This window comes from Balaenoptera borealis (genome assembly GCF_965194805.1).
Source record: "Balaenoptera borealis genome assembly, chromosome: 14".
NCBI classification, from domain to species: domain Eukaryota; kingdom Metazoa; phylum Chordata; class Mammalia; order Artiodactyla; family Balaenopteridae; genus Balaenoptera; species Balaenoptera borealis.
Window position 1 is genome coordinate 55,225,431 of NC_138875.1, and position 21,843 is coordinate 55,247,273.

General features: G+C 38.1%; 1 protein-coding gene, 1 long non-coding RNA gene and 1 pseudogene across 9 annotated transcripts in view; 1 reads left to right on the top strand and 2 right to left on the bottom strand.

The window, feature by feature from the left end:
* LOC309610582 overlaps nt 1–21,843 on the top strand; it is a 174,682-nt gene that overhangs the window by 106,575 nt on the left and 46,264 nt on the right. The window lies entirely within an intron of this gene.
* The window catches only part of LOC309610552 (uncharacterized protein), a 386,618-nt gene that overhangs the window by 48,842 nt on the left and 315,933 nt on the right, over nt 1–21,843 (bottom strand). The window contains exons 5-6 of the mRNA XM_082353612.1: nt 11,847–11,942; nt 3,372–3,496 (exon numbers count right to left, since the gene is read on the bottom strand). Coding sequence (XP_082209738.1) covers nt 3,389–3,496; nt 11,847–11,942 — 204 coding nt within the window. The 3' untranslated portion in view covers nt 3,372–3,388. The remainder of the gene's footprint in view (nt 1–3,371; nt 3,497–11,846; nt 11,943–21,843) is intronic.
* LOC309610523 (putative ATP-dependent RNA helicase DDX5 pseudogene) lies at nt 8,437–10,748 on the bottom strand (annotated as a pseudogene). Its single transcript has one exon. The product of its transcript is annotated as a putative ATP-dependent RNA helicase DDX5 pseudogene (transcript).

Genomic DNA, 21,843 nt, shown 5'->3' on the forward strand with positions numbered 1-21,843 from the left:
AATGCTGAAGCAGATATAAGAACCCAACTGTATTATAAGGTAGACATTGTAGAGATTTGCAAAAATGTAAAACAATATCACTCTTCTAAGTTTATTTGTTTAGGAAAATATAGTTCTCATAAAAATATAGTGTAAATATATTATTCATTTTAACTTGTACTAAATGTAGAGCTTCTTATTTTAAAATAAATTCATAAATAAATATTTTTTAAAATTTCCTAGTTTAATTTTTAATATAGCAAATATAGATATATGTAAAACCACATAAAAACCTTTGCGGGTTTTCAATACTTTTTAAGAGTGTAAAGAGGTATCTATATTAAAAAAATACAGAAATGTTGATTCAACACATTCCTTCATTTTTTCACTGAGGAAACTATAAAAAAACACAGAGACAATGATCCACATTATCCAAATCACAGAATTAGTAGAAATGCTGAGACAAAAATCAAGGTTTTCTGAATTCTAATTATACTGGTCTCCTGAGGCTGTCCTAACAAAGTACCAAAAACTGGTGGCATAAACAACAGAAATGCATTGTTTCACAATTTCAGAGACTAGAAGTCTGAGATCAAGGTGTCAGTAGAGTGGGTTCCTTCAGAGGTCTGTGAGGGAGAATGCCTCTCTCCTAGCTTCTGATGGTTTGCTGTCAATCTTTGATGTTCCTTGGCTTTTAGATGCCTCATCCTGATTTCTGCCTTCATGTTCACACGGTGTTCTCTCTGTGTGCATATCTGTGTCCAAATTTCCCCCTAGTCATATTGGATTGAGGATCCACCCCACTCCAGTCTGACCTCATCTTTACTAATGACATCTGCAATGACCCTATTTCCAAATAAGGTCACATTCTGGAGTGCTAGGGGTTAGGACTTCAGCAAATGAACTTTGGGGGACACCATTCAACCCATAATACAAGCCCAGTGTGTTCTTCCCCCAATCCTCCTATATATCAAGAAGTATTCTCTTTCCTAATTTCCTTTCTTTTCTCCCTACTGCATTCCAGTCTCACATTCTCTCGATATACCGACAGAAATACTCATATGAAATGCCTATAGGGAAAATTGATTCTCGGGAAAGCAACCATTATAATGGAAATAGAAGTTCAAAGTCAAGTTGGCTACAAAGAGGAAGTGCAACTTAAGATCAGCCTCAGATGATTTCAATAAACAGAGGTAAGACAGGTAACATCTCAGGAAATTAAAGAGATGTCTCAGAAAGCTAACACATTTATGAATGAAGATCACAAAATGTTATCTCGTGCATTTACAGAATGTATTAAAACCTCACATGTAAGGAAAATGTGATTTATCAAAAATTCTTGAGTAGCTAGAATGAAGCTTGAATTCCAGCCATGTGCCTTTTCTCTCCATTGACTATGATTTTGGATATTGGTGAAATGTATTCTTCATCTGAAGTGATGGATATACTGGTGGAAAAAGTGATATGTCCTATTCCCAATTCTGATAGAACTTGGTCCTCATCTGCATGACAGTGTGTAAGCCTTGCTCTCCTACTTTTATAACTGCCTTCTTCTCCTTTCCCCCAAATTCCCAACAGCTGTTCTACTGTGAAGTAAAGGAATCAGAGCAGTCCCCAAAAGATTGTGCAAAGTATTAAGAATACAGTAAATTCAACAAAAAGACTTTATGGAATTGAAATCACTTAATAAGACACACTATCAGTCTGAATTCTCCAGAGAAACAGAACCTATAGGAATAGGAAGTTTTATATATTTATATTTAAAGAGATATCTTATAAGGAACTAGCTCACATGATTATGGAGGCTGAGAGTCCCAAGACCTGCAGTTAACACGCTGGAGACCCCGGAGAGCTGATTGTATGGTTCCAAGTCCGAGTGCAAAGGCAGGAGATGCCTGATGTCCCCGCAGGAAGACAGTCAAGCAGAGAGAGAGTAAATTTGCCCTGACTCAGCCTTTCTGTTCTATCAAGGCCTTCAATGAATTGTTTGTGGTGCCCAACATTGAGGAGGGCAATTTGCTTTATTGTCTACTGATTCAAATGTTAATCTAATTCAGAAAAGTCCCTCACAGACACACCCAGAATAATATTTAAACAAATACCTGGGCATCTTCTGGCACAGTCAACTTGACACATAAAATTAATTATGACAGGCGCATAATAGTCAACAATGTTCTGTGCTGAGAGAGATTAAATTACTAATGCAGTAATTACAGAGTTTTTAGCCAGAATACTTTATTAAAATCTCAATTTAGATTTTTCTCCCTTTATATGGCCCTCTGCCAATAGACACATGTGCGCACACACACACACACACACACGCAGAGGCAATTTTGAAAGACCTTTACTCAGCAATTTTTTGGACAGATAGCAGGGACAGTTTGAAATAAGTTGGTGCTCTTTCCCTCTTTTGTAAAAGACTGAGCACATTGAGGAGGCTAGTTAGCTTGCCCAGGATGGGAGGAGAGAAGAAGACAGGAGGACAAGATGGGAGTGAGAGGAAAGGTGCCCTAGACCATGAGCAGCATGCAGAGGTGGAAAGGCCTCAGCAGCGATATAACTGGATACACAAACTGCTAGAAAACAGGATAAAATACATAATTTTTATATAAAAATAAATCTATGACATAATAATACAAATAGATAAACCAACTATTTTCAGACACTTTACCACAGGTAAGACAGGATTGTGTTCCCTAAAAGAAGAGAAAGAAATCGGCTGAGCCAGGAATAGCTTTCTGCCTGGAGGCATTTTCCAGTGGGAGCACAGGACAGGAGCCCAAGCAGAGGGAGCTGCCGTCCTGAACTGAGGAAAGAGAGGTCAGCGGCTGTTCCGGTGGCTGAAGCATCTAGGCAGCTGCCCAGGAAGAAAGCTCTAGAAATCATCATGAGGATATTTAAATGTATGCTGTGCTTGCAACACTGAGGCCATGCTAGAAATGCCCTCCCAAGCTTAAAAGCAAGCCCTTAGACTTGAGGAAATGTGACAGAAACTAAAATAGATTTGGAGCTAGCAAAAAAAAAAAAATTCCCAGTATGATTTCTTCTTTGATCTGTTATTGAGATGCCTATTTATAAATTTCCAAACATATGGACTCTTTTGTTATCTTTGCCTTGTTGATCTCTAACTTAATAACACTGTACTGAGATAACGTGGTCGGTATAATATTTGATTTACTGAAATATGTTGCAACTTGTCCTACGGCTTAATATATTATCATTTTTGGCAACTGATTAATGCGTGTTTGAGAAGAATGTAGACTAATTGTAGTCTGAACTACAGATATACATCTGCCAGTATATCTGGTTACCTTTAAGAATAAAAGATGCATACTTGGATTTTTTTAATGTCAATAAAAAGCAGTAACCTTACCCTTTAGGAATGGTCTCACCTTCAGCTGTGGGTAGCTTAAGTTGGAAACACGAGAGAAGAGCATATACTAGCTGGCAAGGTCACATGTCCACATCTGTGGCTGCCTGGTCTCCCAAATGCTGCTGATGTTATTTCCAGTTGTATCTAGACCTCAGAAAACACACAAAAAAGTCAAGAGAATTAGAAAACCCTTCAACAGAGGGGAAGGTAGCTGTGACAAATAGACATTTCAATAGGGGGAAGAAAAAGCTATTAAGATAAACTGAAGATCAAAGTGTCTGAAAGTTTCCTTAATACTAAGTTGACTAAAATAGTTTAGAAGAGATAAAGATTTACATAAAGAAGCATACATCTCCAAAGAGAATTGACTCAGTTTTGCAATTGAGTGGCGGGTGTGCTAATATTTGGTGGATGAGATTCAGAGGAGCAAAGGAAAGGCATTGTCCTGGGAGATGCCCTAACTTTCCTACAGTCCTGGGATCATCAGTGTAAAGAATGAGACCGTGAAGTAGTCCTGACAACAAGCTCCTTCTGCCCCTCAGGACTTAGACCACAGTCTAAGCCACATTGTCCAGTACGATAGCAGGGAGGCCACATGTGGCTATTTAATTTAATTTAAATTTTAACTTTAATTAAAATTAAAGTTTAATAAAAATTAAATTTCAAAAAAATTAAATTTTCCTTTAGTTATTTCTTAAATTAAAAATGGAATAAAATTTAAAATTCATTTATTCTGTCACATGAACCTACTTGAAATGCTCAATAGCCACATACATATTAAAGAACACATCCTCCATCACAGAATGTTCTTCTGGACAGTACTGGCCTAGAGGGCACCTATGGCCTCCAGGGGGCTCTCTGTCTCCAGAGCAGGCTCAGCAGATTCTGGACAGACAGCGGGGCATCAGAAACTCTGTGCTTATTCTCCTGAGTGAAGTTTGAGGGGGATGGAAATGAGGAACGGGTCTAAGAGGATGCTGCTGTGTGAGAAGATGATTGCCTGAGGGAGAACTAGCTAAATTATGAGGGATGAAAACAAAGGAAAAGTAGAGACCTCGGCAACTGAATGTCCCCCTGAGGGAAGATAAAGGAGTCAATGAGGATAAAAGTATTCCTTTTTCTACCACTGGAGCCCCATTGGGCTATGTGGTTAATCCCTAGCACAAAAGAGGTTATCAGACAATGTCAACAGACAGAGGGTGAAGGGAGAGAGGGGTATGGAGAACCTTGCTTTTATACGGTCAGAGGGTTAACTGTTCATGACTTAGACGGGGGGATTGGAAGATGATTAAACTTTTGGCACAGAAGACTCATCTTTAAAATTTTTAATTTATCTTATGAAGCAGCTATTTGGGGATTATGGCAATCGACATGATGGTCTAAGGTAGAAACTAAAATGTAAAATGAGAACTGTCATTTACATATTCTTTCATGATAGTTAAGTACATTAAGGAAAATTATGACAGGCATTGCTGGCAAAAGCATGCTGGTGATTTTTGCAGTTTCCACACAAAAATGAAATTATGCTTTCAGTAATGTTTTTCTGGTTATTGCTTTCTCTCTTTCTGAGATTCCAATTTGGTTCAGATGAATTTAAGAATATCCCACCAGTTGGGATTGACATATACAACTACTATGTATAAAATAGATAACTAATAACGACTTACTGTACAGCACAGGGGACTCTACTCAATACTTTGTAATGGCCTATGAGGGAAAAGAATCTAAAAAAAAAAGTGGATATATGTATAACTGATTCACTCTGCTGTACACCTGAAACTAACACAACATTGTAAATCAACTATACTCCAACAAAAATTTTTTTAAAAAGATTAAAAAAGAAAAAAAGAATATCCCACCAAACAAGAAGACTTGAAGAGTTCTGTGCTTTGTTTTCAGTTAAGAGCAGTGGGCATGATCCAAGATCCTGAAGAGCAAAACGAGCTTCGACTTTTGGCAAAACCATCAGGAAACGCTTTCTACCAAGACCCATTCCTGCCTCTCCTGAGCAGTGAATCTTGCCTGATCCTTCCTGCAGAGCTGCTTTAGATATCCTGGATTTTCCCTTTTTGTGACTGTGATAATTTTTGAAATCTCAGATATTTATGATAAATGCATCCAGAAATTCCTTTTGATTCCCCAAGATTTGAGTATATCACCTCTTAAGGGATATATATATATATATATATACTTATTTATCACAGGGAAAAAGTACAGTGCATTCTGATAATGTGTTTCATCCTTCACAATTTATCCATTTGGAAACCTCTGTTGGGGAAAATCGCATAAACAAGGTTATATATGATGAATATAAACTCAAAGAAATATTAAACTTTTCTATAAAGATGAGATGTTGTGATTGATACCCTCTAAGGGGATCTTTCTGGATAAACTGACATGACTTTGTTATCAGAATTGATTTCCATTTAGGAGGACACGAGCTTTGGCCTGATGACTTGCTATAGATGAATCATCATTCCACTACCTGCCGGAAAAAAAAAATGCCAAATTTCTTGTTCAGCTTAAGAGCATAAGAACTTAATTTATTGCTAAATCCATAAGAACAAAAGTAGTTTTCTATAGCAAGCTTTATTGTCAAAGATTGCCTGTCTCTTTTCCTTCTATTTTTTATGCTCTTCACGTTCAAGGCAATACAATTGACAGTTAATCAAGGGGCTTAAGAGCTGGATGCCCCCTATGGTGCCTGGGGCACCTGGCAAACATCTTTCTTGGGACCCTTGTCTACATGCATAATTTGAGTCACCCCAAATCTAGAAGCCAGAACCATTCTGGTGGCCTAGACTCATATGCCCCAGGAAATAAATATTGTCCTGCCTAGTGGGAGAGATACATTTGCCTGGGAGCCGTCCTGGAAATGGGAAGACCAAAATAATGCCATAGATGCAGAGCTAAGAGCTGCTCGGGGTATCTGGTGGACCCCATGCCTGGGATAGAAGGTAAGAGAGAAAGAAAGAGCCACAAGGGAGAAACCAGGACTAGAGGACCCCATAGATTCTGGACCAGGCCCAGGTAGCCCTTCTTAAACAGCACTGACACCTAGCAGTTTCCAGGCACCCAAAGTGGACTTAAGACAATTTCCAAATGTTATATTAAAAATAATAATATATTTGATATCTGTCATAAATGTACATAACGGATGATGTATCAATGAGAATATTTAAATAGAAACAATGAGAAAATATAATAGAAATCTACAGAAATATTATGTAAAATGAAATATTCAGTTACATCTGTCAGAAGAGATTGAGTAACCAAAATATAAGGATTTTGAGAGACAAACAAAATAATGATATATATCAACCTATGTATACTAATAAGAAAAATTAACTTCTTTTCAATTATTGTGAAAATTTAAGAAATTGATCTGATATCACAAACACATGGACAAGCTCCAAAAAGTAGAATAGTACATAAAGTATTCTCTGACAACAGAACAATAAACTAGATGTTATCAAAAGGAAGTAGGAAGATAAAGGAAGGACTAATTTAATTACTTAAAGGGGTAAATGTAATTATTAAAAAATCTTGAGTAAAATAGAAAATCAAAATAGAAAGTACAGAATAATTTTAACATACTGGTAACAAAACAGGTTATATTAAAATATCTAGAAGTTTCACTTCTGGTTATGGTTAAGATCCTACTGGACAGACCTTCTTTCAAATAACAGCTGTAAGTCCTGGTCATTATAAAAAGATAGCTTCCTGATGACACAGCAGAGTTAAATGGATCAGGGACAATTCTGGTAAGGAGTACATAAATAAAGGAGAGAAGTTCCATGTTGTGCATTCACAACTTTTTTTTTCCCAGACATGTGGGCTAATGAGATCACTGGTGGAAAATTGACCGGGGTTCCAGAAGAATAAATCCAGGAAAACAAGGGCATTTGAGAAAGAGTAATCCCCAAAGGGAAAGAGCCAGACTGTGGTCACCAAATTTGATCTACCTAAATCTATGTGTGACCCCAGAATAATAAACATCCAGAGTGAACTCAAAGCCACCAGCTAACAGATCTAAACTCAGATCAGAGCTGCTATCTGAAAAGCAGAGTTTACAGTTTAAGTCTTATCAATAATTGCCCGATAAGACAAATGAAATAGCATTCATCACAGAAAAATAACAGAATCCAGTGCCCTCGTAACTTAAGTATCATAATATCCAACATGCAATTCAAAATTAGTTGACAGCTGACAAATCAATAAAATGATATACAGAAAATAAAAATCAATGGTGTGAGTGAATCATATATTGGACTTAACAGGATTTTAAAAGAGCTACTATAACCATTCCCAAAGATGTAAAAAAAATAAAGGTTTGTGATGAATCAAAAGATATAAAATATCTTTAGTTAAATAAAAATCATTTTAAAAAGACCAAATGGGAAGTCTAGAAATGAAAAATACAATGTTTGAAATAAAATATTCACTGGAGAGACTTAGCAGATTAGAGGTAGCAGAGGTAAGAGTAAATGAATCTGAAGATAGAGTAATAGAAATATATAATATGGAGAACAGAGAAAAAATGAGCCTGAGGGACCCATTATAGATAATATCAAAGTGTCTAACATATAAGTAATTGGAGCCCAAGAGTAAGATAAAAGATAGAATGGACCAAAAAAAGTATACATATATATTGAAAAAACAATGGCCAAAATTTTCCAATTTTGATACACATATATAAAATTTAAGATACCCAGTTAACACCAAGCAGGAAAAACATGTAGAAGATCACATAAAGACACATTATATTCAAACTAATGACAACTCAAACTAAACAGCAAATGAGAAATGAGGAATTCAGTCAGATCATTTTGTTTTTTTTGTTTTTTTTTGTTTTTTTTTCAGTCTTCAAATATTTTTTATTGGAAGGCCATGCATTGCCTTCATTTATTGTATTTCAAATCACTGTACATTTACTTTTGTGAAAACACTGCCTGCATTTTCTAGTACAAAAAAAACCTAAAATTTGTTTCAGGAATGTAGAGAAATATCCAACTTAAATAGCGAAAAAGTGCACCATAATTACTGCTGCACTGCAGTCATTTCTGCATTTCCCATGTTTCTTAAATAACTATCTTGTCTGATAACACACGATATAAAGAGCAATTATGAAAAACAGACATTTACATATACTTCTAAAGTCTTATTGAGAATATCCTGTTGGCATTGGATAACCAATCATAGGCGCAGCTGCAGTAGCAGGATATGCATATGCCTGTTGGTTCATACCATTGTGCATATTTGGAACATTACTTCCATATTGCTGAGTGCTGTCATAACCATTCTGGTAAGTCCCTGTTGGATTACCAGTCCTAAAACTGGTCTGTATACCAGCAGACACAAAATTACTTCCAAAGCTCCCATTGGTGTAATTTGCAGCACTGTAAACACCATTTTGAGTTTTTGCCCCAAAATCTCTCTTAAGCAGACTAGAGTAACCTCGGTCATAATTTTCCCTGTCTCTAAATGTATTAAATCCACCCCTTTTGCCCGCAGAGTATCTGTCCCGACGGTCATCCTTCATGCCTCCTCTACCCCTGGAACGACCTGAACCTCTGTCTTCGACCAACTGAAGCAATTTGGGATTAATTGCTTGATTAGCTTCACGAAGCACAGAGATAAGGTCACTCACTTGCTTTATGTTATTAGGTGTAAAGAAAGTGTATGCTGTGCCTGTTTTGGTACTGTGAGCAGTTCTTCCAATTCGATGAATATAATCCTCTGAGGAGTTAGGGTAGTCATAATTGATGCCAAATTTCACATCTTCCACATCTAGCCCTCTGGAGGCCACATCTGTAGCAATCAGAATAGGAGCCTTTCCATGTTTGAATTCATTTAGAACCCAGTCACGCTCCTGCTGACTCTTGTCACCATGGATACCCATGGCAGGCCACCCATCTCTCCTCATTTTTCTAGTGAGTTCATCACATCTTCTTTTGGTTTCAACGAAAACAATGGTTTTATTCTCCTTCTCACTCATGATCTCTTCCATTAAACAAATAAGCTTTTCATCCTTTTCTACGTCATGACACACATCCACAATCTGAAGAATGTTGTGATTTGCACTCAGTTCTAGTGCACCAATGTTTATATGAATATAGCCTTTCAAGAAATCTTCAGCAAGCTGTCTTACTTCTTTTGGCCAAGTAGCACTCCACATTAGGGTTTGCCTATCAGGTCTTATCTGATCCACAATCTTCCTTATTTGGGGTTCGAATCCCGAATCCCATATCAAGCATTCTATCTGCTTCATCAAGGACAAGGTAGGTGGTTCTTCTTAGATTGGTTTTCCCACATTCTAAGAAGTCAATCAGTCTTCCAGGTGTTGCAATACAGATCTCCACACCTCTCTCCAAATCACGTATCTGTGGTCCCTTGGGAGCACCACCATAAATACAAGTGGACTTCAAGCGACATGCTCTACAGTATTCAGCAGCTACTTGCTGTACCTGTTGGGCCAGTTCCCGAGTTGGTGCCAGCACCAAGCAAATAGGCCCATCACCTCTCTCTAGAAATGGCTGATGATTGATGTGGACAATGGCAGGCAGCAAATAAGACAATGTCTTCCCAGATCCAGTTTGTGCTACCCCAACCATATCCAATCCACTTAGAGCAACTGGCCATCCCTGAGCTTGAATAGCTGTAGGTTCAGTGAAGTTCTGCCTTGCAATCACATCCATGACGTTTGCAGGGAAGTTCGCTTCATAAAAATTCAGTACTGGCTTTGGACAGTTGTGACCTCTGACTGTAATTTCCTTGCTTCTTCTGTATGTCTCTACCTCTTGTGCTGTACGCCTAGCCAAATCAGGGTGTTCCTGATAAAAATTCTTCTCAAATTTGGGCAGCTCATCAAGATTCCACTTCTTTTTAACCAGTTTCTCCCCAGGGTTTCCAAACTTCTTTCCAGATAAGGGCCCTGCCCTACTTCCTCCAAATCGAGGGGCACCAAACCCTCGATCCCGGCCGCGGTCTCGGTCACTCGAATAACCCGACATGGCGTCAATGGTTGCGGTTGGCGGGGAGCGAAGCGAAGAGAATCGAGTGCGGCGAGTCGCTGGAAGTGGCTCCGGCGACGGCGAAGCCTTGCGGGGGCGGCAGCAGCGGACGGACGGCGATGACAAGAACCGGTGCTGCCGACAAAAGACCGGTGGAAATGAATGAGGTCCAGATCATTTTGAATTCCCTTCCAGAAGAAGTGGTCAGAATCCATAATTTGACCAACATCTCTCCTTCTTAATTCTATCTTGGCAGATTTTTCTTTGCTTTTTTCTTTCTTCTTCTTTTATTTTTTTTTTTCCTTTTTTCCTTTTTTTTTTTTTTTTTTTTTGTACAGGGTTGGAATCAGGAAATTGTGGATGAGAACATATGTAATTTACTAAATTAGAAATTTGGCATGCTGAGGTAAAAGCATAACAAAAAATTACACTTGATCCAAAAAAAAGGAAGGAGGTTATCACCAAGAGTCAGGTGAAACAGCCAATCTCCTGCACTGCATATTTTAAAGCTCTTTCTTAAAAATTTACTTACTTACTTACTTACTTATTTGCTTATTTATTTACTTATGGCTGCGTTGGGTCTACATTGCTGCAAGGGGGCTTTCTCTAGTTGCGGTGAGTGGGGGCTACTCTTCGTTGCGGTGCGCAGGCTTCTCATTGCAGTGGCTTCTCTTGTTGTGGAGCATGGGCTCTAGGTGCGCAGGCTTCAGTAGTTGTGGCTCATGGGCTCTAGAGCACAGACTCAGTAGTTGTGGCATGTGGGCTTCAGTAGTTGTGGCTCGTGGGCTCTAGAGCGCAGGCTCAGTAGTTGTGGAGCACAGGCTTAGTTGCTCCGTGGCATGTGGGGTCTTCTGGGACCAGGTCTCGAACCCATGTCCCCTGCATTGGCAGGATGATTCTTAACCACTGCACCACCAGGGAAGTCCCCCATTGCATTTTTTAAAAATCTCTTCTTATTAAGTAGAGACATTGGAGGTAGGGTGGTAGAGCTAAGAAAAAATGTCAGTAGCCCCACAGTTTTCTTTCCATTTCTCAATTCATTATCTCAAGCCTCTTGCAAATTAGACTTTAAAATGTCTCTCTGTGATCGAAAATCCAACTGTCTTTATTTAGCCAAGGTAAAGGCAGCGAAATTTGATTTTTTACTATAGAATATTATAACAAATCCTGTTCCATTATACTTTATGAAATCTGCTTTATAGAAACCTCTACCAGAAATTTAAATGTTTCTAGTCTCATACATAATTTCTTTCTCTCAACATTATTCTCAGGTAAAAATGGATGCAAGTATAAGTCACAATGACATCCATAAAAAATGTCTCCTGCTCATTCCTATAAAAGATCAGCCTTTGGTAGCTTCCATCTTAGAGACAAATTCAATAGTTTACTTTTATAGGCACTGCAAATTGCAGTGGTAACATTTTTCAATTTATTTTATTTGTTTGCCCTTAATAGATGTTGCTTTTATTTTTTATTTGTACCTGTGATCTGACATTTCCTCTGCATCCATTTCCAGAACTTCTGAACCATAAAGCAATCCATGAGCTGATCCCAATCAAATTGCTGACCACATCTGCCTGCAATCAATGATAGTTTCATGTCACTTGAATTCTACAGAAGCAAAAACAAACAAACAAAAACAACCAAAATTTGTTAAGTCAAGAAATTCTTAAGTTGGTATTAGCTATTTCTGAAAATTCATTTTCCTATGGGCTTTTGACTCCAAGCTCTCTGTGGAGACAACATAGGCAAAATGTCATGCCGGCGAAGTCCGTTTTGCACTAGTCCCTACTTCCTAATTCTGTGTTTCTCTCATCTAGTGGTGCCTCCTGGCCTCACCTGCTCGTCACCGATTCTAGTTCTGCCTTAGAAGGTTTAAAAATTTTTGATTGTAGACATTTTCCATATTTAGTTGGAAATAATGAAGAAACTTTGTACAAATATGTTGCGTACAATCTAAAAGAGAGTAAAACTTTCAACCACAGATCCAGCTCCAAATGGATAATTTCGGGTATCAAATTGAATGATGTCTCTTGATTCCCCTGATATCAATCTGGCAGTGCAGCTGAACTGTGGGTTATGCTGCCACACTTTTGTGGATGCTAGGAGAAGACACAGGTTTCCTGAGTCAGAGATGAAGTAACTTTTATTATTCAGTAGCAAGAGTAACATGATTTTTTCCACCAATTTTGCAAGCTCCAATTTCTCCCAGGGTACGCGAGGGAGACTGGGTGGTATCTGCACACACAGTGGGTTGCGCTATAAGAAAGAAATCCGGAGCATAGGTAAACCAAATGTTTATAGTAGTAAGAGGAAGACATTATCATTAACTTGATTGCATTAGACAGTAAGCATGCCTACCCATTGCTCCAGAGGGAGAGACACTACTTCTAATTTCTAGGGCTATTAGCTAAACATCCTTGAAAAAATAATCAATAATTAAAGGCAGTTAGTGCCTTGCTCATAAACCGGATAGAAACAAGAGAGATCTGTGGATAATTATCTTCCAACAAATACTTAGAGGCTTTTATTTTACAAAACCTTTTAAAATTTTTGACAAAATACCATCAAAATAAATCCATAAAAAATTTTGAACACATTCAGGTTTCAGGCTATTTTTTAAGTCATTGAAATTAAGAAGGTTTGAGAGAAGAGTAGTTTGCTTGGCATACATGATGGGATTGTTTCCAAATAATACCAAGTTCTCTTGTCAAGTCCATCAGAGAGTCAGTGACTTCAGCGAGACAGGAAAATGTAGAAATACCTGCTGATGAGTCAACTAGGTTAAAGTTAGCAGGGAAGACCCAGATGTAATAGATGCCATTGTTCTCTGAGAGAAGAGACCTTTTAAATCACGATAATGGGAAATGGGGCCTGAAAGACAGCAATACCAAATCCTAATTGGTATTAGGTATCCAATCAAAATTGGTCCTAAAACCATGGGACATATTTTCCTGTAAAAATATGTAATGTTTGTTTCAAGTCTCCAACAGAACAGGAAGTATATTACATAATTTCAGTAGCACTGAAGTATTAAGAAAAGTGACTATGGGGCTTCCCTGGTGGCGCAGTGGTTGAGAGTCTGCCTGCTAATGCAGGGGACACGGGTTCGAGCCCTGGTCTGGGAAGATCCCACATGCCGCGGAGCAACTAGGCCCGTGAGCCACAACTACTGAGCCTGCGCGTCTGGAGCCTGTGCTCCGCAACAAGAGAGGCCGCGATAGTGAGAGGCCCGCGCACCACGATGAAGAGTGGCCCCCACTTGCCGCAAGTAGAGAAAGCCCTCGCACAGAAACGAAGACCCAACACAGCCAAAAATAAATAAATAAATTAAAGTATTTAAAAAAAAAAAAAAAGAAAAGTGACTATGTACATTCATAACAAAAGGCCCAAATTAAAGCTTTTTTATAAGAAACCATTTGGGTAAAATTGATTTTCAGCATTATCTCTAAATTGCAAGAAAACTAACTTGCAGTGGGGAGGATAAAAAGATAAGTAAATGTGCAAATACTTAGCTTTGTTTTTCAAATACCTGAAAAGTTGAGTTTTCCTATTTTATATGAAAGTGTGTCTTTAAAATGTGGAGCCTAATTAGCAAGCAATAAAACTGTCTTGCCAAGTGGTTCTAAAGGTCTAGCTCATTAATAATATAAGAAGAATCTTCATCAAGCTAGAAGACATTGCTACTTTAAATATATTACACATGATCTTATAATTTTGGGTTTTATAGTTTTAATTGAATGTTTGCACCACTTATAATGTCACAGCCTTTAAGATTTCACTTAACAATTGCCATCTGAAACTTTTCACATTATCCTGTAAGACTTAACAAAATTTTTGTGTGTGTGTGTGTGTGTGTTCACCTAGGTTTCCTTTTTAAATGAAAAGATTAGGCTTTTAGACAGGCACAACAAAAAACATTATTTTCTGGTTTTAATTTTCCTGCGATGACATTAATTATTTATTCCACAGTTACTGAACACTGGATATATATAAAATATCATGTTTGTCACTGGCATACTTAGATAAATATGTCACAATCTTGCACTAGTGAAATTTACAAGCAAGTAATTGATTCAGATATGCAAACAATATTTTCCTAAGAACAATTTTTCCTAGCTTGAGCTACATAACTCCGAAATACTTTTTTATCAGATAATTTTCATTTTTAGAGCTAAATGGGTCTTTAAAACTCATTTAATATAACTCCTTCAGCTTTTAAATAAGGATAAAGAAGTCCAGGAAGATTGTTATTTCTCCAAGTGTCCCTATAACCCTGGAATTAGAAATAAATCTCCAAATTCAAGTCTAAAGCTTTTTCTGTTGGTAAAAATATCTGAAGCACAATACTTATGGTAGATCACCAAACCTTGAAATATTTGTGGTAAGTAGCAAAGACACCTCCTAAGAATGATTTTCTCATTTTTATATAAAATATGATTTTAAATAAATATGAACAAATTTGATATTATTAAAAATTGTGGTTTGTTAATAACATTTTATTTTTAAATTATCATTTGTTATAGTTACCAGTTTGCCAAACTACTTTAAAATAATTTTAATTAATTTACGCTCTATAGAGTTCAACTTAATTATACATATTTATACTCACTGTATACTTATTTATATTTATATATTATACTTATTTATACTTATTTATCAGTATACATACTTATACTTATTCCTGTTTTGTACTCCCCTGAAAAAGTATTAAAGGACACATACTAGAAAAGTACTTCAGATATTTAGACGAGGGGAAAAAAGTCATGAAACTCAAATTTGCTTACATTTGTATCAATAATTATAAAAACATTTAGCCTGGGGCTTCCCTGGTGGCGCAGTGGTTGAGAGTCTGCCTGCTAATGCAGGGGACACGGGTTCGAGCCCTGGTCTGGGAAGATCCCACATGCTGCGGAGCAACTAGGCCCGTGAGCCACAACTACTGAGCCTGCGCGTCTGGAGCCTGTGCTCCACAGCAGGAGAGGCCACGATAGTGAGAGGCCCGCGCACCGCGATGAAGAGTGGCCCCTGCTTGCCGCAACTAGAGAAAGCCCTAGCACAGAAACGAAGACCCAACATAGCAATCAATCAATTAATCAATAAATCTTAAAAAAAAAAAAAATTTAGCCTAATGCACACAAGTTAAGGGGATGTTACCTGCCTAAAAGACATCAGTGCTTTAAAAAAGGGCCAATGTCATGTCAAATATACCTTTTGTCTGCTCTATGTATCAAACACTACTACTAAATAATAGCTCTTTTGTCTCTATGGTCCGTATGAATAGAACATGTGTATTGAGAGTTTTTGTATTTTTGCTTTCATCTCTAGTTGTAAGAGGCACAGAATGTCTCCCCATTACCAAGGGAAATGTCAGAAGCCAAAATATACTTGATCAGTATAAAACGGCTACCTGTCTAGACCATTAAGGCCCCCAAAGGTCCACATCCAGTAATATGTTTGACTGTGTACTTTGAGATTTCATATACTTATATTGATCAATTATCAACTATATATTACATATAATATGTTTAAATATGCACATACATAACATTATTAATTATAATTATCAATTATATTATCAACTGATCAAATATATATCAATACATAATTGATCAAATATGTATTAATTATAAAGAAATACATATACACCTACACACACATATATGTATTCAGTATTTATTTGAAATATTTACATCTAGGTCCAGAGAGAACTCTAGCAGAGAATATCTGAATTTACCTTGCAAAGGAGTGGTTTAATTATTCTTTTGGTTGCTAAAATGGATCAGAGACCAATTCTAATGTGCGTGGGGGGTGGCTTTCCCCCCACACCACCAAGAAATGCTTAGGACACCAGCTGGGTTTCCTACAATTCAACACAGTGCTGACACTATCTACCAAGAAATAGCATCTGTTCCACAGGTTACGGGCTCAGTCTCACAAGATCACCCTCTATCTCAGGGGCCAGTCGCAAGCCTAAGTGAACACGTGTTCATCTGACCAATAGGCTATACGCTGAAGGTTGCAAGGATCCCCCTCCTTGGATTTCAGATGCTAGTTTCAAGTCCAGGCTGTAAACTGTACTTCTGACCAACTGGCTCTAAAACAGAGGTTCCCATGACCTCCTCCCACTTTGGATTCATTTAATTAGCTAAAGCAACTCAAACTCAAGGACGCATTTACTTACATTTACCAGTTTATAATAAAAGGATATGATAAAGGACACAGATGAACATCCAGATGGAAGACATGTGTAGGGCAAGGTATGCGGGGAGGCGCGTGGAGCTCCCCTGTCTTGCCAGGGCTCATCACTCTCCTGGCACCTCCATGAGTTCACCAACACAGAATCTCTGAACCCTATCCTTTTGGGTTTTCATGGAGGCTTTATTACAGTCATGACTAACTAAATCATTGGCCATTGGTGATTGATTGCACCTCAGCCCCTCTCCCCCTCCCAGAGGTTATGTGCGGGGTGGGTAAGGAATTCTGAAAGTTCCAGCTGTCTGATTACAGGGTTGGTTTCCCTGGCAACAAGGCAGCATTCTTAGGTTACCTAAGGGCTTTCCAAAAGTCACCTCATTAACAACATAAGATACCTTTATGGCTCCCATCACAGGAGATTACAAGGTTTTAGAGCTCTATGCTCTAAAATAGAATGGGGTCAAAGTCCAAGTATAAATTTTTCTTGTTATAAATCACAACATCCCAGTTGCAAAGTACAGTCCAGCACCAATTATATGAAAAATTCTTTCCAGGATAAAAAAATATATGCCAATCAGAGGATTAAGATTTTGGAACTAATGTTGTTTCCTCTGTCACCTGAACTGAACAACATGCTGAAAACAATACAGAGCAGTGATGATTCAGATGGAGGCGTTTCCTAGGCTTGGACAGCAAGCTGGATGGCATCTGACATCAGTAACGTATTGATCCCACAGGAAATACTCTGTTATAGTCAATATCACAAACTGAAGGTTTAAAAGCTTACATTCTCTACTCAGCCAGCAACTACTGTGTACCTATGTGCTAGGCACATTTCATTTATCATGAGTGTAGGCATTATTTACCTAATTTTGAGTATAAATAAATTGACATTGACCCCAGAGTGGTTCAGTGAATTGCTTAAGGAGACAAAGCGAGTCACAAAAAGAAGTTCTTTCTAGACATAAAATTTAATGTCTTTCCCTATGTTTGTTTGCCCAGGTAATTTGAGGTAGTAACACATTCCCTTGGCACTTTCTCTGCTATGATATAGACCCCTTGATCAGCAGCAATACTCTATGGAACACTCGGATGGTGGCCAGGGCCTTCTGTGAGCACATGGATGTGGTGCTAGCAGAAGCATTACGGCAGGGAAGACAGATCCATCTGCAGGATATGTGTCTCTCTCAGTGAGGATGGATGAATCAGTGTAATCAATCACCCACCAGGGGGATGGCTGGTACCCCTGGGAACAGTGCCACATTAGGGGCTCAATAGCATTTACTGTTAGCAAGTTAGACACTCATCAGTAGTGGTAGCCAGGTCAGTTAAAGGAAAAGGAAGACCGTGCTGTAGATCTCATGCATCACTGCCACCATGACACTTCATTCATGAGCCTATTATGCAAACACTGGGTTGGCTGATGAAAGTGGTTGACTGACATCCTGAGAGTGCTTCATTTTGTCCTTTTAATTATTAACAGCTTTCTTAAGATGCCCTTTTTTGGTATTCACGAGACACAAATATCTTCACACTGTGCCAACTCCAAGTGACCCATCTACCTGCTTCTCCCCCAGACTTCCTTTTTACCCATCTTACAATCCTGTTCCTTCCAAGTCCCCGACCATCCAGTGCAAAAGGAAAATCAAAATGCTAAGAGAGTGCTCTGAAATGGAGCCTGGAGACCACTGAGGAAGTGTGACTTATGCACATCTCAGCAGGATGGAATCTGACCTTCTGATCACTTATCTTCTTATGGCAGACATCCAGAACATCTGCACAATGTTCCAGAAACTCAAGATACTCATCAGACCCTTATACTAAAATAACTCAAGGTAGCTTATCTACTTATCAGACCCCTACCCTAAAACAACACAGGACAGGCACCCCTTAAGGACAAATATTTCCTTTCTTGTGTCAGAGTAGAGCCTCATGGTTTTTGCAATTTACAAGCCCTGACTCTATCTCTTCCCTGGAACACCTTTTCATTTTTACCTGGATCTGTGTCTCCCAAATTGCAATTCTTAAGACTCCAAATAAACTCTTTTCTTACTTGCAGCCTTCTGTTTTTCTTTCTTTTTCTTTGGTTGACATCAGTCAAACTCTTAGCGACTTCCCTCAAAACATTGTAGATATATATTCTGGCAACTCACTCCAGATAATCTAACCAAACAAATTTTGGCCAATGGGAAAACGTTTCCTTTACTGCTATCCTTCAGCATCATGTCTGAGTCGAGCTATAATGCTGCAGTCACCCATTTTCAGTTGGTATCAGCATTTCTTGCAGGCCTACTTATTTTCAAACTATACCAAGTTTTTTCTTCTTCTGTTACCTGGTCATAAGCTACTTCCTATGACAGACTGAGAGAGAGGAGGCAATGTAACAGGAATGGTACTGAAGGAGTCTGAGGCACCCATCACATAATGTAGTTCTGAGTTCATTGCCTTTCATACAGCCTTTCCAGTTGGTGATAGATTGCTACTGCTTATACCCACCTGTATGGCTTACTGAGTAAGAAAACGTCCAGTTCATGACAGAAAACTTAGGCTGCATGGTCAACTGCATGGTGCTCCACAGTTAAGCATTCACTCTCTAACAATGCCCAGTAGCGAACGCGGTAGCTTTTACCAAGCCCTGTAGCAAACACAGCACAAGGCCCAAATACAAGGAATTTGTGTATATCTGTGCACACAGAACAAATACCAGAAATTTAAAACAGTAATATTAAATACATTTAATGATTTAAAGGAGTAGGCATAATAGGAAAAGCATCATGAATAATTCCACTCTTATACAATTTTCCCCAAATTGATCTATAGATTTCACACAATGCCAATCAAAACTTCATGAAGCTTTTCATAGAGATTAACAAACTAATTCTAAAATTTAAACTGAAATGCAAAGAACATAAAATAGCTAAATAAACTTTGAAAAAGAGGAACAAATTAGGAATCAGCAGCGATTAGGAATCTACCTATGGAGAAATATGAAATTAGACTCCTACCTCTTAAAATAGATAAAATTTAATTCCAGTGTAATGAAGATCTAAATATGAAAGGCAAAATTATAAAATATTATAAGACAATAGAAGAAAAAATGCTATGACCGTGGGAAACAAAAGGATTTCTTAAACAGGACACCATATCATATATTGAGGAGGTCACAAAACGTTGAAGTTATAGCATTAGAAGGATCTTCCACGTGGACTTTCAAATATCCCAGGATATATGGAGGACATGGAGTAGAGAAAAAGAGAGCAGTGGCTAGAAGAAGGAAAGCAAAGAAGCAAAGGCCAAAAGCCTCTATGATTTATGAAAGTAGCCATTAAATTCGAAGATGACAAAAATAGAGTGGAAGATGGAAGTATGGTGCATGGCATGGGCCTCATAAGAGGATAAGATTTTGCACACAGGAGGAGGTATAGAACCTAAGAGCAACAATGGAGTGCTAAGACAATGGCTGCCTCTTTGTGGTACATTGAGTATGGGGAGAAATAATAAACCAGAACTCAGGAGTGCTGGCTCCCTAGGAGATTGTACCTTGGGGGAGCATTGGACTTCCTTTCTGCCAAAGGGTTAAAGAGGACAGAGGAGGACTAAGAAAATAAGTGTATTTATTTATAATGGTTTGCTCATCACAGAGGCCATAGTAAAATGGAAATATAAATGGGAAGAAGATAGCAGTGGAGGAAGTACATAGTATAAAGACAACTATAGGGACTTCCCTGGCAGTCCAGTGGTTAAGACTCCATGCTTCCACTGCAGGGGGCATAAGTTGGATCCCTGGCTGGGGAACTAAGATCCCACATGCTGCGCGGTGCCAAAAAATAAAATGTATTTTTTTAATTTATAGAAAAAATAAAGACAACTATAACTGAAATCATTGCAGACCTTAAATAATAATAATTATTGCTAGTATAACATGACAAGATGAGAAGCACTGCAGAGTTAATTGACCCAGTTCATAGTCACAGGCAAATCCCATGTGTTGTGTGAAGTATAACAAGGCCAACAGTGGGAGCACTTGTTTAGATGTTCCCAAACAGGTAGCCACTATGGACAGTGAAACGACAGGAAAACTGGGCTCTGAAGAGGACTCAGCTCAAATGAGGGAAGAGGTGTGCATGAAAGCAGAGCATTGCCCTGTCAGACGCATGCATCTGGCATCTTAAATTTTTCACCACTCTGTGCATGTTCACAAATGACCATGAAAGTGTTGCAGTATTTATTTTAGGTTACAAATAAATTTTAGCAAGTAAATGAATTATCAAATATGAAATGTATGGAATATTTCCACAAACAATGAGGATAGACTGTATATACTAATGGTCTGCAAGATTTGGTCTGCAGATGTCCTTTGTTGTTCCTAATAATGATTATCTACAATATGCTAAAAACAGATCACATTCTTTACTTGTTTAAATACTTTTATATTTAAATATTTATATATAAATCTCTTTATATATTTTAAAATTGGAGATTTAATACTTTTTAAATGATGGGTTTTAGCTGCTCTTTAAAATTTGGAGGATGTGGCAACAATTAGGTCCCAGCTCCAGTATGTCAGTAAAAACCACTAGACCCAAATAGTGGCTGAACATTTTGGAGGGGCAGGGCCTGTGCTCTCCAGTTCCATCTTTTGAAACACCTGCCTGCTACGTTAACTGACATTGGCCAATGTTGGTGTTGAGTTTGAAATCCCTGCTTTAGAGGTCTTTAGCACAGTCTTGTTTTTCTCCACAAGCAAACGACCCATACCAGTAATTCCAAATCATGCTTGCCTTAGAATTTCCCAGGAGTTGCCATTTCCTGAGGATTCACGCACTGATGGCTGAGCAAGTAAAACTCTTCAACTGAAACACTGCCCTTTACTCTTTGTTCAGGAAGACTTGATTTCCTAGGAAATGTGTCTAATATTATTGGATAAAAAACACTTTTCAACTTACAACTTTACATATAAATTTCTTAGGCTCCCTTAATTTAGTGAGTTGATACAATTCTGAATAAATTTAGTTCTGCCTCTAGGACAGCCAAGTCTTGAAGAGAAAATTCTTCCATTATTATAATTCTAATCCCAGAGAATCCTATGTCATTTCCATTGGTTTGGGTTATTTCAAATACTAACTACACCTCTTATCCTGTTAATACCCAACCCCTTGCACTGTAATTCCAACATTTGAGTGGCCATTGCAAAGCTGTGCTTCGAGCTCAGTTTCTAGGGTAATGATTTTATTTAAAATGTCACTGAGTCTTTGCCTGATGTCTAAAATCCAATATGGT